The sequence below is a fragment of the Capricornis sumatraensis genome, chromosome 5, assembly GCF_032405125.1.
Source record: "Capricornis sumatraensis isolate serow.1 chromosome 5, serow.2, whole genome shotgun sequence".
Taxonomy (NCBI): Eukaryota; Metazoa; Chordata; class Mammalia; order Artiodactyla; family Bovidae; genus Capricornis; species Capricornis sumatraensis.
In genome coordinates this window covers 103907352-103922361 of record NC_091073.1, presented here as the reverse complement: position 1 = coordinate 103922361, position 15010 = coordinate 103907352, and the positions used below count along the sequence as shown (strand labels likewise).

At 36.1% G+C, this 15010-nt stretch overlaps 1 protein-coding gene across 1 annotated transcript in view; it reads right to left on the bottom strand.

The window, feature by feature from the left end:
• The window catches only part of NUP205 (nucleoporin 205), a 77732-nt gene that overhangs the window by 10412 nt on the left and 52310 nt on the right, over positions 1-15010 (bottom strand). The window contains exons 31-35 of the mRNA XM_068972764.1: positions 9769-9917; positions 8621-8812; positions 7278-7399; positions 5607-5745; positions 3979-4105 (exon numbers count right to left, since the gene is read on the bottom strand). Coding sequence (XP_068828865.1) covers positions 3979-4105; positions 5607-5745; positions 7278-7399; positions 8621-8812; positions 9769-9917 — 729 coding nt within the window. The remainder of the gene's footprint in view (positions 1-3978; positions 4106-5606; positions 5746-7277; positions 7400-8620; positions 8813-9768; positions 9918-15010) is intronic.

The following is a 15010-nucleotide window of genomic DNA, read 5'->3' as shown; positions in this document are numbered from 1 at the left end:
CAAAATAAATCTAGATTGGATCAGAGATTCAAAAGTGCATTTTAAAAAGTCTTTTGAGAAAAATCTATTTTTATTTATAAATATAAAACAAAATTTTCTAAACTCCACAGTAAATTACTTTCTCATAAAACAGTTCAGGATATAAAACACTAAGAATGAAATGCATTCCTTTTTTTAACTCTTCTATGCATCATTTGATTTTTTTCCTCTTCCCTTAAGCAAAGTATAACTTACACATACAGAAAAATAGCTTCCATTCAATTTTTCAGTTTGGGCCCACTACAAAATCCCTACATTAAGCTGATCAACCTTTTATAGTACCATGGATTTCCCTTATTTCTAATGAGCCCTCCAAGTAAACCCATGGGTCATTATTCCCATTGGTTTATTTCTTTGTTCCATTACTGCAGCCATACAGAGAACCCAGGTGACCCTGTCCTAGCCACCCTAACTTTCCATGTGTTTTCACAATCCTTTTAACCCATTTCTTACTTCCAAGCATACGCTCCATAGCACGTAACCCAGAACCTTATCCTTGGTTCCTCATAATGACAAGCTCTCCTCTTTTTAGATTTCCAAGCCCATCACAAACTACAGAGGACACGCGCATCCCCTGGCAGGTGCTGTCATGCTACCTCAGCTGCCCTCCACCGCTCCACTAGATCCAATCCCTTCCCACCCTCCACCTCCACTTGGAGTCTGCTCCCAGATCACTTTATTTAATTACTTTCTAACATTACTCTGCCATAGAGGATTTTTCCTCACTATTTGAAAATGTGTTCAGGTCTCCCTTGTATGCCAAAACAAAGCAAAATCAAGCAAAAACCTCATTAATATCAAATTCTTGAAATATTTTTTCTACATTTGTTGCTTCTGATTCTTATGCCATCCTTTTCCATTTTAACTCCTTGAAAGTCAGAGTTTGCACTTAACACTATCATGGAACTTTGGCTTTTTCCTGTTTTTCTTTAACTTTTCTTCTCTCTTCAACCTGCCTTGCTGTTCCTCAGTTCTTTCATTCCTCCTGCTGCCTCTATTTAAAGACAAGCAATTTTTACATTCCTTTTTTTTTACTGCACCACGAGGTATGCAAAACTTCCCCGACCGGGGATCAAACCCGTGTCCCTCTAGTGGAAACAGTCTTAACCACTGGACCACTGCAGAAGTCCAATTCTCAGATTCTTAAGACTTCTGCTACAGGGCACCTCAGTACTGTGGACTGTATGTATCACCCTCAACTCTAAAACACTTTACAGAATATCCATGGGTCACAGATAAAAAATTAACCTCCTGATAAGTAGTTGAGAAGGTACAACGTATCTGGTACTGGACTAGCATTTTAAACAAAAACATAGGATGAAATTGTAGGATAATACAAAACCATATATGTAACCAAGGGCTGAACTGGGAGTAGGGTTAACAGGAGCATAAATTCTTTTCAAAAATGATTTCAAAAAATTAGGAGGTACTTGGCATTATCTTTTAAAATTATTTTAAATAGTATATACCAAGTCTACCAGCTCAAACATACAAAAATGTATATGTAAACACACACATACAAAGTTATTAAATGCCACACTATTTGAAAATTTTAAAAAGACTGGAAACACTCAACATGTCATAGAGGTCTGGATAAATACCTCAGAACCGGAAAACTGTTCTGCCAATTAAGGAGTGAGGTGGGAACTGTATATGTTGATGAAAAAAGATCTCCAAGACATAATGGGTACAGGGGGCGAGTTATAGAGCAGTGTGTATAGTATGATTTCATTTTGTAGGGAGGAAAAAATTTTTATACCACATACAGAGAAACTGCCACAAAAATAAAGTATAAATTGATAACTGGTTCCTTTCAGGAAGCAGGGTCACGTCAGAGTGCTTTTACTCTATTTTATTTGTTTGAATTTATCATGAGCATGTTAAAATACACTGAGCTTTTCTGAATGTAATTTTAATATGGTGACAGGGTCAAATGCCACTATCAGCAAAATTCAGAATGTTTCAAGTATTTTTAAAAAGTAATGAAAGGCAAATTCATCCAAAAAATCATCTTGCCAGAGTATCTGATAAAAGGCTCATGGCTTCTGGATTAAGATGGCAGAATGAAGTAGTATCACAGAATGTCCCTTCTACAATCAACCTACGAATAAATGAAACTCACCAAAAAAAGGAAAGAAGCCACCTTATACCACAAATACTGAAGAATGGTGGTGGTTAAGGGGAAAAAAAAGATTGAAAAAATTCCAGGGGAATAAGTAACATGATTCATCGCACGACCCGCATCCCAGCCCTCAGAAGCAGTACGGGGGAAAGAGGATAAGCCAACAAACTCTTGCAATCTACAAAGAAGCATATTAGACTGATGATGTAAATTAATCAGGAGAAATCCAAGTAAAAGCCATTAGGAAGAGAACCACTATACAGCACTATGGGAACACAGTAAAGGCAAGAAGGGTGGCGTGTCTTTGCATCATTCAAGGCCACCGGAATGAACTGGGGAAATGACCATAATAGGCACACAGGACTAAAACACGACAAGGTGAGGCAGAGTTGACCCTGGGATCTCCTCACAATGAGCACAGGCTCTGAGTACCTTAACAAACACTGCTCTCGGCCCTGCCAAACTCTCCTCCTCCCAACACAAAGGGTTCAGGCACAGATAAATGTCCAGAGAGGAAAAATCTGTGCGGGGTCATTGCGGCAGAATCAGGGGTGGGCCTCAGGCTTCTCCACAGCAACGTAAAATTGGAGGTAGAACAGCTGAGTAGTTAAGTGCACAGGCTCAGAGGCCACGGTTCCTGGAAAGCCCTACAGCGTTATCCATGGGACTTGGGAGAAGCAAACCTCTCTGTGCCTCAGTTTCCTCACCTATAAAAGGTGGATAATAAAGGTTCTAACTCTCAAGACTGTTGTGATGATTAAATCAATTGACATGCTAAGTGTCTAAAATACTACCCAGCATATACATGCTTAAAAATATGAGTTATTGTCATTAATATTAGGCCATGCTGTCATTCAATAAGGCAGTCTTCAGATGCTCACAAACATTAGAGAATTCAAGGAATATTATATATTTTTTCTTGGGGGAGAGGACCTCAATACAAATTAAAAATTCCAAGAGATAAATTAAAAGAAAGAACTCAGAAATGGTGAAGTTGTAAGAGGGGAAGAAAAACACACAAAACTGGTGCATTTCTATGAGTCCACATAAATATACAAGTAAAATTAAATAGCTGAAGGTATTATGGTTCCAGAACTGAATGAAAATTATATTTACTTCACAAAGTAAAACTACAAATAAACATAACATGAGGGTGGAAGAAGTGTAAAATAACTCACACTTAATCTTTCACACAGAGTTAGTTGATTCTGTCTAAAATTCATATGTAGTAAAACAAATTTTTTAAATGACCAAATTATCTTACTAATATATCATAATCTTTTCTTAATCATAGCAATCTTTTAAGAACTAATATCTCTTGTAAGAACTAACATCTCTTGTACACCTGTATTAAAGAAAAGTCTGTCTAGAATTCATCAATGTCTTCAGCTTCTTGTCAACTAGTTTTTCACCTGTAAAGTTTATGTAAAATTAAATAGCTGCTTTCTAAAACTGCATACAAAAGGCATCCCATTTTCATATATTATCTCTATATGTCTGTTTCTTTCCACCATGCCCCCTCACCCACCAATACATACATACACATAGGACACTGGTTAAAAAGCTACTTACCAAAAGTTAACATCTGGCAATTTCTAGATAGTGGGATTTGAGTGTTAATTATTTTCTTTAACTTTCTGAATTTTTTATACTGACCATAAACCATTTTTACAAACATATGACTTCACAAAAGGTAGTTAACTTTGTTAGTTCCAATCTCAAATAAGTCATATATAGCTGCAAAGTAATAACAACCTCATTCTACTAAGTGTATGTCTATAAAGCCATTGTTTAAAAATTCAACATAATCAACTCACCAGGAAGTGCTGCTTTACTTATAATTCCTGTCAGCAGAGCCAATTCCTGCAAAGACCCTGCGCTAATGTCCTGACAGCGCAGAATTGCTTGTATGGTATCTGAATGAGAAATGAGAAATTGCAACACCTACCAAGGAAAAAGAGAGGGAAAGGAAAAAACAGAGGTGAAAGAGTAGAAAAGTATATTATAAATTTATATCCATCAGTTTAATAACACTGACGCAAATAATTTAATGTAAGAATATTAGATGAACAGTTATCCTTTGCATTTACAGTTTATTTTTCCAAGAAGCCAACATTCATAAGAAAGCTCAAAATAAGGATTATTTCAAAGTTTAGAAATTTAACACACTTAAGAGCTATTGCAGAAGAGTATAAAATAACTTGGAATGACTGCATGAAAACTATTATCTGACCCATATTTTATTTTTAAATTTTTGTCTAAATGGATCTAGAACATGAATTTAAAATGAATATGTATAAAAATGACTTCCTGAACTCAAGCTGGCGCTATGACATGGGGACAATCACATAAAAGCTTTTGTCTAACTCTCCTTTCGATAAGGTGAAAATAAAGGCGAAACAAACCTTGACCTCCAAACTCTGCCCTTCCAGCTTAGCGTTCAACAGTGTCCCGTCACAGAGGACTCTACTCTTTTCACACCTAAACATCTTCTCAACTAGATTACAGATGCCTCAAAGGCAGGGACTACACCACAACAGGCTGAACATTTGAATCTCTCAGGAATTGTGTGCCCCTTTATTTCTTCAATATAGATTCCTGGCCTCAGCCCATCATTGTTGGACATGTAACTCAGTAATCTGTATTTTTTAAAGAAGCTATTCAGGTAATTCTGCTATGCTCAGGGTTAAGTCTGGTCTTATTTCACATCTACTAAAAAATATTAATGTCAATAAAGTAGAAGACAGACTCTTTGCATGTTAAAGAACTAACTCAAAGGCCGCATATGAAAGGGACAGAATGTCACCAAGACCAATGCAGTATAAAATCAGGTGCCACACTAGAAACAGCAGCATTCTATCTTGGTGAGGCAAGCCTAAAGACTGATGGCAGGGAAAGCAGATAAAATCACCATAAATTATTAAATGGACACAGTTTCTGAGAGTATCGTAAGAACAGAGCAATACAATAAAAAATAGCAGACTCATGAATGATAAGCCTAACTAACCAGTGAAACGCTAAACTGTATATTGCATTATTAAATAAAGAAACATATTTTTGAAGATTTCCCTGAAAAGCACTAAAAATAATATCACAACTAAATGTAGCATTACCATCTATCTTTTGTATTTTCTGTAAGGCCTAATGAAGTGTATAGCATTCTCTAATAAATACGCAGTTAAATTACATTTTAGAAGTCAGCTTATTTCTATCACAGTAACTGCATCCTTCTATAAAACAACTGATTTAGACCCCTTGCTTCCCATCTCATTATTCTATTAATTAGCTATAACATTTCATTCAAACAAGAGTACAAAAATAAACCAATGACGTTCAGAGCAAAGTACATGGGGCCTAAGGAAATTCATGTGAGCGGTCCATCTTCTGCATTTGTAAAATAAAGCTTTTGTACCTGATGATTTTCTGCACTAAGGGCTCCTCTTACCTGCCCTGCTGCCTGCAAGTGCTGAGCCATGCTGGACGTAAGAATGACTTGGCACAAGCGAAGGGCCGGAAGGAGAATCTGGCGGTATCGGTCTCCTGGGGTAGGGATGAACACTGGGGGGTCCCTCATGCCAAACACGCTTGATTCATATCCAGTCAAGGAGACAGCAACAGTCCAAGAGTTAAGGCACATCCCAACAGTCCCTGACTGACCCATGGCAAATAACCACAGTGACTGATTAAGATGTGACACTACTAACGAGGACTCTGTATCCCACATGTACAGTGAAGACAGTTATGTGAATCTTGAAAAAAATCTTAGAAGACAAAATTCCCCAAACACACTTATTCTACTCTAAATGCTCCCTTAAGCCATAGAAACTATGAGTGAGAAACAGTCACAAAAGTTGCTTTCCCCAAATTTCCCTCTCATGTACACAAAGCCAAAAAGGAATCTACATTGTCTATTATATAAAATAAAACAAGATTTTAAAACCTAAAATGAAGTTGTAAAATAACTTAACCTTTAAGTTTAGGTCTCAGAACCACTGTATTAATAAACTATTTGCTTACTGTGAATACTTCTATTTAAAATTTTGGACCCAAAAAAAATTATCGCCTGTTGAGAAGGGAATGAAAGCAGAATATGGAAATAAAAAGAGATAACAGAAAGGCTTTCCAAAGATGGGCAATAATGACACATCATGAAGGGAGGAATATAACGTAATCCCCTTCACCTAAGGTGAAAGTAAAAACTCGCATGTTTAAAACTTCAGAAAGTGATGTTAATTTTTCTCAAAGTAAAATATGTCTATAGCTAAACCTGAAAAACTCAAAACATGCAATTTGGCAATGGATCTTTTGAAAAAAATTACTAAAACTGAAATAATGTTATTTGATAGTAGGTGGGTAGGCTATATATAGGCTTAACAATGTCGGAGCCACATAGACAAAAAAGAAAAAAATATCCACATTCAAACCCAACTGAGAAATCTGCTAGTTTGGAACTTAAAATAATTTCATTTGAAGCTTTCAAATTAGCAAGCAGCTGGCAAAATGTTAAAATGAGAAAAACATAAAATATTACTCAAGTCTTCAAGAAAAGAAAATCCACCACAAATTATAATTTCATTACAGGACTTTAAAAGACAAATGGAAAATATATACTTCCACTAAACAGAACAATAAAGTTTGGGAAAGTAACATCTACTAACAAAATGCTCTCCCATCTTCCTCTTACATCACTGCTCTAAAATAAAAAGCACTCGCCTCCCAGGCGATGCTAGTGGTAAAGAACCTGCTTGTCGGGAATGTAAGATACACATGTTCAATCCTTGGGTCAGGAAGATCCCCTGGAGGAGAGCATAGCAACCCACTCCAGTATTCTTGCCTGGGGAATCCCGTGGACAGCAGAGCCTCGGGGCTATAGCCTATTGGGTCACAAAGAGTCAGACACGACTGAGCACGCAGACATGTCTCTACTCACTTTCACCCTGACCAGGAACTTTCATTTATTAGCATCAAATGGCAGGGGGGTATGACCAAACAAAACCATCAAGATGAGAGTGCTAATCAAACAGAATTATAAAGGGCAAGATTATGTTTGAAAATCTTTTTCCTTAATAAACCTTTACTGGTAACTTAAAAAAAGGCAAATGATACAGACACTTACCCCTGTGGGTCCATTTCTGGGCGCATGTCATAGACTTGGCACTGTGCCAGCCTCACAATCACGCCAGACCTCAGCAGCTCTAAAGCACCCTGCTGAATCTTGGCCACTCTTGTGAGAAATGCCTAAGAAGTTACAGAACAAAATTCATCAGTACAGAGATTGCAGTCACGGGTCTCATATAAAAATGAGGCTTTCTCATAGCACATTTCTTAATTTGAAGTATAGTTGATTTACAATGTTGTTTTTATTTAATTCTTGGCCACACCCTGAGACATGTGGGATCTTAGTTCCTCACAACCCCTGCGCTAGAAGGGAAACTCTCAACCACTGGACCACCAGACATGTCCCCATCATAGCACATTTCTAATCTGTAATCACTGGTGACTAGCTAGGAAGGGGCACATTATACCCCTATGGCTTCCCTTGTGGCTCAGCTGGTAAAGAACCCGCCTGCAATGCAGGAGACCTGGGTTCGATCCCTGGGTTGGGAAGATACCCTGGAAAAGGGAAAGGCTACCCACTCCAGTATTCGGGCCTGGAGAATTCCGTGGACTGTATAGTCCATGGGTTTACAAAGAGTTGCACATGAGCGAGCGACTTTCACTTTCACCATAAGATCTTCATGAGGAATAAATGGTACAGCGTATCTGAAGTGCCACACAGGCCTTGCATGGGTTACGCATTCAAGTAAAATCATCACATGGGCTTATGGAGGGCAGGAAAGGCTGTTTTGCTCACAGATGTATCTCTACTACCTCACATAGTACCTGGCACATAACAGATATTTACCAAATAATTGTTGAATAAATGAAGGAGGGAGGGAAAACAGAATTAATGAACAATCTAAGATTTTAGTGCTTCTCTTATTGCAACATTTGCGGTATTCTTAAGCAGGAGGAAACAGAAACTAAAACAAGATTTGGAGGAAAGGAAATTAAATATATATAGTAGACTGAAAAATCCTGTGCTTAAAGTAGAGCCAGCACATGTACAGTGGAACTCCATCAGGCAACAGGCACAGGCTGACTTTCTTCGGGAAGGACATGCATGCTCACTGGCCTCCTCAGGGAGCACTGAGTGTCACACGGCTCTGGCATCACCAGCAACAGTGAGTGAGCAGCAGTCTCAGCACCCAGCCAGCCTTCATAGGACCGTTTCAACTCAACTGCACGCTCAGAAGATGCATTCCTAGCCCATGTACCCAAACTTAAAACTCCTCAGAAATTACGCATGTATGATAAAAATATTAGAAACGTAGGCCACATTCATTTTCTTTAATATAGCTTTAACTTCAACAGGAAATGACCTGCTGATCTAAACCTCAAGTGAACATAAAGCCTTACCATTTTGGATTCATAAGTATAAAGGGCCTTTAAAAGGGGAGGCTGTGGAGTGAGCAGGCTTTGCAAAGTACGGTCATCTTCTACCAAGCTGTCCACAAGCACCTTCAGATAGCCACTGTTAGACAGATATAGGAGCCACTGCTGCTGCTTATCCACGGAGACAATTCGATCAAGGAGAGCCAGCGCCAGCATCTGAAGGAAGAATAAATCAAAGTCCAAAATGTGGAGATGGCTACCAAGTCAACAGCAGTAACTCCCTTTACCTGGAAACGTTTAAAAGTTTTCTTACAAGGAGAACTGTTGCATGCAATACAACCCTCTCCTTCTTTTTTGAGAAGTTGAAAGCTATGTATCCAGAATCTTGATTTATTAATAAAACGAAAATGTTCAGGGTAAAGCTACATTTCTGAAACAAAACCTAACACATTAAAATAATAGCATTAAACATATTTTAACAGAATCTAAACATTACTTGTTGGAGGAAAGGAGGAAATCGATTTTTAAAAACAGCATTTTTCCCCTCCTGTGAAGTGTTACATGCTCACTGTAGAAAACACACAAAACAAACAAACAAACAAAAATATGGAAAATATAGTATCTGATAAACAAGACCACTTTGGCCTATTTCTTCCCAAATACTATTTTTTTAACATAATTAAGAGCACACTACATGATTCAAATGCTATGTGATTTTCCATCAGTAGGAAATTATCTTCTCAATATATTATCACCAGTATGACATAACATTTTAAAGATACATAAATGTAAGTAAATGTAAATACTTCTCAAAAAAGCAGAGAAAGATATATTCAATATAAAAGCTATTTTTCCCCATTCTCTTATTCAAGGATCTTTATTAACCAGCACCTCTGCTGTTTCTACCAGTGTAAGGCAAATCTCAAAATTAGCAAAAAGATTATTCTGAGGGCCCAGTCTGAACTAATTAGGATTATGAATGTAAGTGAATTAAACATATGAATAAACAAAATATAAATTCCAAATTAGAGTAAATAAGAAAATTCACTAAAATATATTACAAAAAATGATTCCCAGTATATAACATCCATTTGAAAAGCTGATCCAATTTATGCCTTAATACAAAGTCAAAATATCTGTCCAAGTACAATACTGAGCAGGAGTTACTGTACCCTTCCAATCTCATGACCATCACAAGCATCTCGACAGACCACTTCCATGAGGGCGGCACCATAGCTCTCAATGATGGCTATGTTTTCTCGCTGTAATTTACTAAACACATCTTCAGGGGCAGTCAGCCTTTCCCACATGGTTTTCTTGGCTAAAGGGTTACAAGAGAAGACATATGAAACACTCCAGCAAAAAAATAGCTTGCTAACTGAATAATTACACCTTATACATTTCCATTAATGCCTGCGCACAAAGGCCCATCAACCAATGAGTCTGGGCAGGTAAATTTCAAGAACACAATGCACTATTCCATGCACGTACACTGAGATAACAATGCTATTAGGAAAAGGAGAAACTATCCTTAAAGAAATAAAAATGAGTTAGAGGCTCCAGGAGAACCAATTCCTGTATTTATTCTGCTAATTGATCTGGTTTTATTTTTTACTGAGATCGATGAGAATTTGGCTACAAAGGATCAGGTACAAAGCAGACAAAGATCTACTTCCAAAAAGCAGATATTTTATTCTTTTATACTTTTTAATTGAAATACTTACTAAAAAGGAAAAGGTATATTCATTATGAAGACAACTCAAATTTAATTCAAAGTACAATGATAATTAAAGATAGGATTATAAACTTTACATAGATTTCTGAAAATCTTTTAGAAAAAAGTTTCATAAATATACTACATAAAGCAATATAGCTGAAACTAATCTTATGATTTTCCCCAACTAGGATGATGGCATCAGTTTTCAAACTGAGGAAAAATCCTTAAGACAGGGTGCTCAGAATGGAGAATAAAACAAAGCAGACATAATCATGAAAAATAAATAATGCCACAATGTGGTCTATATTTCACTCTAAAGTCTGCAGCATGCAAATCTTCAGAGTTTTAATGATACTTTTTCCCTAAAATATTTTCATCACTACTTTAGTTTTATTTTAGTCATATTTCATTTCCAATAGTGTCAAAGGAGGGTATGAGATTATAAATCTTCTCAATCATGTCACTTCCTTAGGCCATCTGATCCCATCTAGTTTTCTATTTCACCTCCTTCCATTCTCCACTTCTACACCACCACCACACTAGCCGTTCTGTCCCTCAAACTCAGCACTTACTTCAGTCTCAGGATCTCTGCACTAACTGTTCTCCATATTCTTCCCCAGATCGTAGCTTGGCTACCTCCTCTCTTCACCATTCCAGCCTCTATTCAATATCACTTCCCCAGATACACCCAATACTCCCTCCTCCCCCATCCCCCACACAACATATCACATTTTATTTTCTCCACAGTACTTATTTGCTAGATTTACTAAAATAATGTTATTTGAGGGGGAGATGGATTTCCATGCTTGTTCCCTGTCTTCCCACATCGACCACATCGAATGTATGCTTATTAACAATGGGATTGTGTCCTGTCTACTTAGCACATGAGTAGAAGCTCAAATATTAATCATTGACTGATCAACGGCTTAAAGGAAAGTTTAGAAACTCTGCTCCAGAGAGGCCATCAGATGCCCTCAGGGGGTTGTTCCATGGTGAGTGGGTTCTCAGGAACCTAGTCTGAGGAGATACAGCTTCTCCTGTTCTACACACAGAACTGCCACAAAATTATGTGAGTCAAGAATCTGGGCAAGTTTGAAAGCCATCGCTTTACAGATGTAATGCTTTTTAGCCATGAATTCTTTAGTTCAAACATTCTGATTGAAATGAGGGTAAAGAGATGCTGGCCTATCACTCTAGAGATTCTTCCCCAAAACCCCTGAGGAACCCCTGCAAGAACCTTGGGGCCTCACAGTGAAATCTGAAAAACAAGGGATTGAAGAAGACCAGTTAAGTATCCAAGAAATATTTGATTTCAAACTGTGAACAGATCTCAGAGTTCCAATATTACTTATTGACAGCACTACCTAGAAATAAAAAAAATCTGATAACAACAAAGTCCTACTGTATAACTCAGAGAATTATATTCAATATCCTGTGATAAATCATAATGGAACATAGTTTTTTTAAAAAGGCCTTTCTTTAAAATCCTTATCTTTTAAGAGGATAAATTAATTCATTAGAAATCACCAAAATGATTTCTTCTACTCAATCTGTCCCTTCTTCCAACATACCATATAAATCACTGCCACACATATTTTCCGAAACTACGAACTTCTTATCAAATTACTCAAAAATGTTAAATGTCTATTGCTTAATTCTACTAGCTCTAACACTATAGTTTCATTTTCAAGGTCATTAATAATATGGTCCTACCATCTCAGACTGGCTTAATCTGCTATCAACCCTCTCCCCTGCTTATGGCCTGATTCTTTACTCCTTCCTAGTTTGGGCCTTACTGAAAAGCCCCCCATTTATTCTTATGTAAATACAACCCGACCAGAAAAGTCCAGCAAAATCCTTGATTTCCTTTCTCCTCTTAAATCCTGTAAAGCTTGTAATTTATAATTGGGGTTGGCAAACTAAGGCCCGTGGGCGAAATGTGATCTCCCACCTGTTTTTGTAAATAAAATTTCAATGTAACATAGCATATGTCTCTGGTTGCTTTTGTACTATAATGGCAGAGTTAAGGATTTGCAGCAGAGACCATATGGCTTGCAAAGCCTAAAATAGTTACTATCTGGTCCTTTACAGAAAAAGTTTGCAGGCATCCACTTTATATCATCCAATTTAAGGCTTACTGTTTCATAAGCACGTATACTGCCATTTCTACTAGGATATAAGATTTTATGAAAGCAAGAACCCAATTCATGCTTTCTGGAACAACTTAAAATAATAAACCACCAAATGATTACTAATTTTTGTTTGTATTGTGAAAACTAGAAATAAGCTAAGGGTCTAAAAATGGGTAGGGCATTTGCTACATAACCGTAAGTGGCAAAATCTATAGAGGCACTAAAATGTTATTAACCGAGAGAGGGAAAGCTCATAATATACTAAGTAGAAACAACAAGGAAGATACAAACCAATACAAAAAGACGGTTGGCTATAACCAAAATGTCCTGATAGTTATCTTAGAAGGGTGGAGTGTGTGACTTTCCTCTTCCTTTCATTTATTAGCATGTCCTAAATTTCCTTCAATCAACACTTATTTTTAAATAAAAAACAAAAGCTAAATGCTATTTTTAAAATACCTGATTATTTTTAGTCAGGTTCTAAGGTCCTAAGATCTGACTCCAGTTGTAAAACAAAAGGACTGGTGAGAAATGTACATCTAAATTCACATTAAGCAAAAAGTTTGCACCTACTACACAACAGCTGTAGTAGGTATTTTAAAGTCACTTATTGGAGTTGGATGCAAAAGAACACAGTCAACAACAGGCAAGATGCTCTATGAAATCCTTTCAGTCCCACTACTCCATGACTAAAATCATAGGTGTACTTGTACTATGATTCTAGATCATATTAACACCTAGACCATAAAAACTGAAAATCTCATGATACGATTCTCAAAAATTTAGTAACAGCAATAGATCATCTTTTCTAGTCTCCTTTAAAAAGATGACTGCATACTACAATTTCATAAACAAAGAACAACAAGAAAAATCTGATCAAAAGTCACAATAGCCCAAAAGAATTATGAGCAGAGCAGAAAATTCATCATTCTTATTATAATTTTTCATTCTTATTCACTGAATACTATCAACTTGTCAAAACTAAAGAAAAAGAAAAGCCAATTTAGAAGAAAATAGAACATATGAGAAAAATATAATAAAACTACTTAAAATTGCGAAAACAATTTTAAAATGAAGAATTCAAACTGACATCTTCCATACAGCTCATCAATCAATTATAAATTAAAGTTGAATGATAAGCTCCTAGAAAATAGAAAGTTAAAAACGAATCTGGTTTAAAGCAATAAAATCCATTTTATGGAAATTAGAACAAAACAGTCAAACAGGGCTAATCTCAGAAATGAAACTAAAGAGGATGCACCTCCACACTGAGCTGTCAACATAACTTTATAGGTTGGCTTTATCAACTTCTAGTGAAAACATTAATCTGATTAAAAATATGCTGAAAATATGTATCTTTGTCATTATTAATCTATTTTTAAATGTGAAATATTTTTATAATACTAGAATATAAGAAACAGTTCAATTAAAAAATCAAGAATATAATAATTGTGGTTCATATTAAACATTTAAGCTCTGGTCAGATTATCCACTTTTTGTTTCTAGTGGTCACTGGCAGAAAAGAGAGAAAATAAAAAGTGAAAAGAATGCAGAGAGATATTTATGACAATAATAGCTGTCAGCTAACCCCCAGGAATTACATATGCAAAAGCAATGTCAGATTTCAACTACACTTGTCTTAATTAGGGAAACACATAACATTCTCCAAATAATTTTGTCAAAAAACATATACTTTGGTTCCTTCCCAGACGTACAGCATTGGCAGCTCAAGGCGATAGGATCCACCCATAAGGATTTTCAAAAAATTAACTGTAAGTTTAAGAGACCTTTGAATTTCCTTTTCCTTAAACAGTCTGCTCATATCTTCTGCTCATTTTTCTATTGGGTTATTGATTTGTAGATGTTCTTTACTTATTAGAAATTAGTCACGCATGATATAAGTTACAAATATATTGGTGACATTTTCTACCAAATTGAAGTAAGGAAAAACTACAGATTACAAAAAGATAAAATAAAAAGATGAAGATGTGATGTCCCAAGGTCAGGAGAATTCTGTTACAAATTGAGAAAACTGAATTCTAATTCTCAGATGTCACATACAACTAAGTCACTTAACCTCTCTAAGTCAGATTCCTATTTTACCAAACAGGGAAAACGTCTGCCCAGTATTCAATATATATGGTTATGTAAAATAAAGTAAAAGTGGTATGAAAAACTAAGTATGTAAACATTAAAATTCACTTTTGGTTTTAAAACAACAGAAGGTATGTACAGTGTCTTGCACAACAATGTGTGCTAAGAGTTTTCAAATTTAATATTTCTAATTTGAAAATTAAAAGTAACAGTATCTAGAAAATACTTTGCTACCTAAAGCAAGTCAAAATAAGCAGTAATTATGACTAAGAAAAAAACTAATTAAGGGATAAAACTGCTCCAAAAATAGATCATTTGAAAATTAAAAACAAAGGAGAATTTTCTTTTATGGTCACACTGCTTTTACCACATCTTGGTAATAACTTCTTATAAAGCATGTTATAAAGCTCCACCTAGTGGTTCAGTGATGATTTTTGCCAATTCAACTAAATCCAATGTTAAAATTTTTGT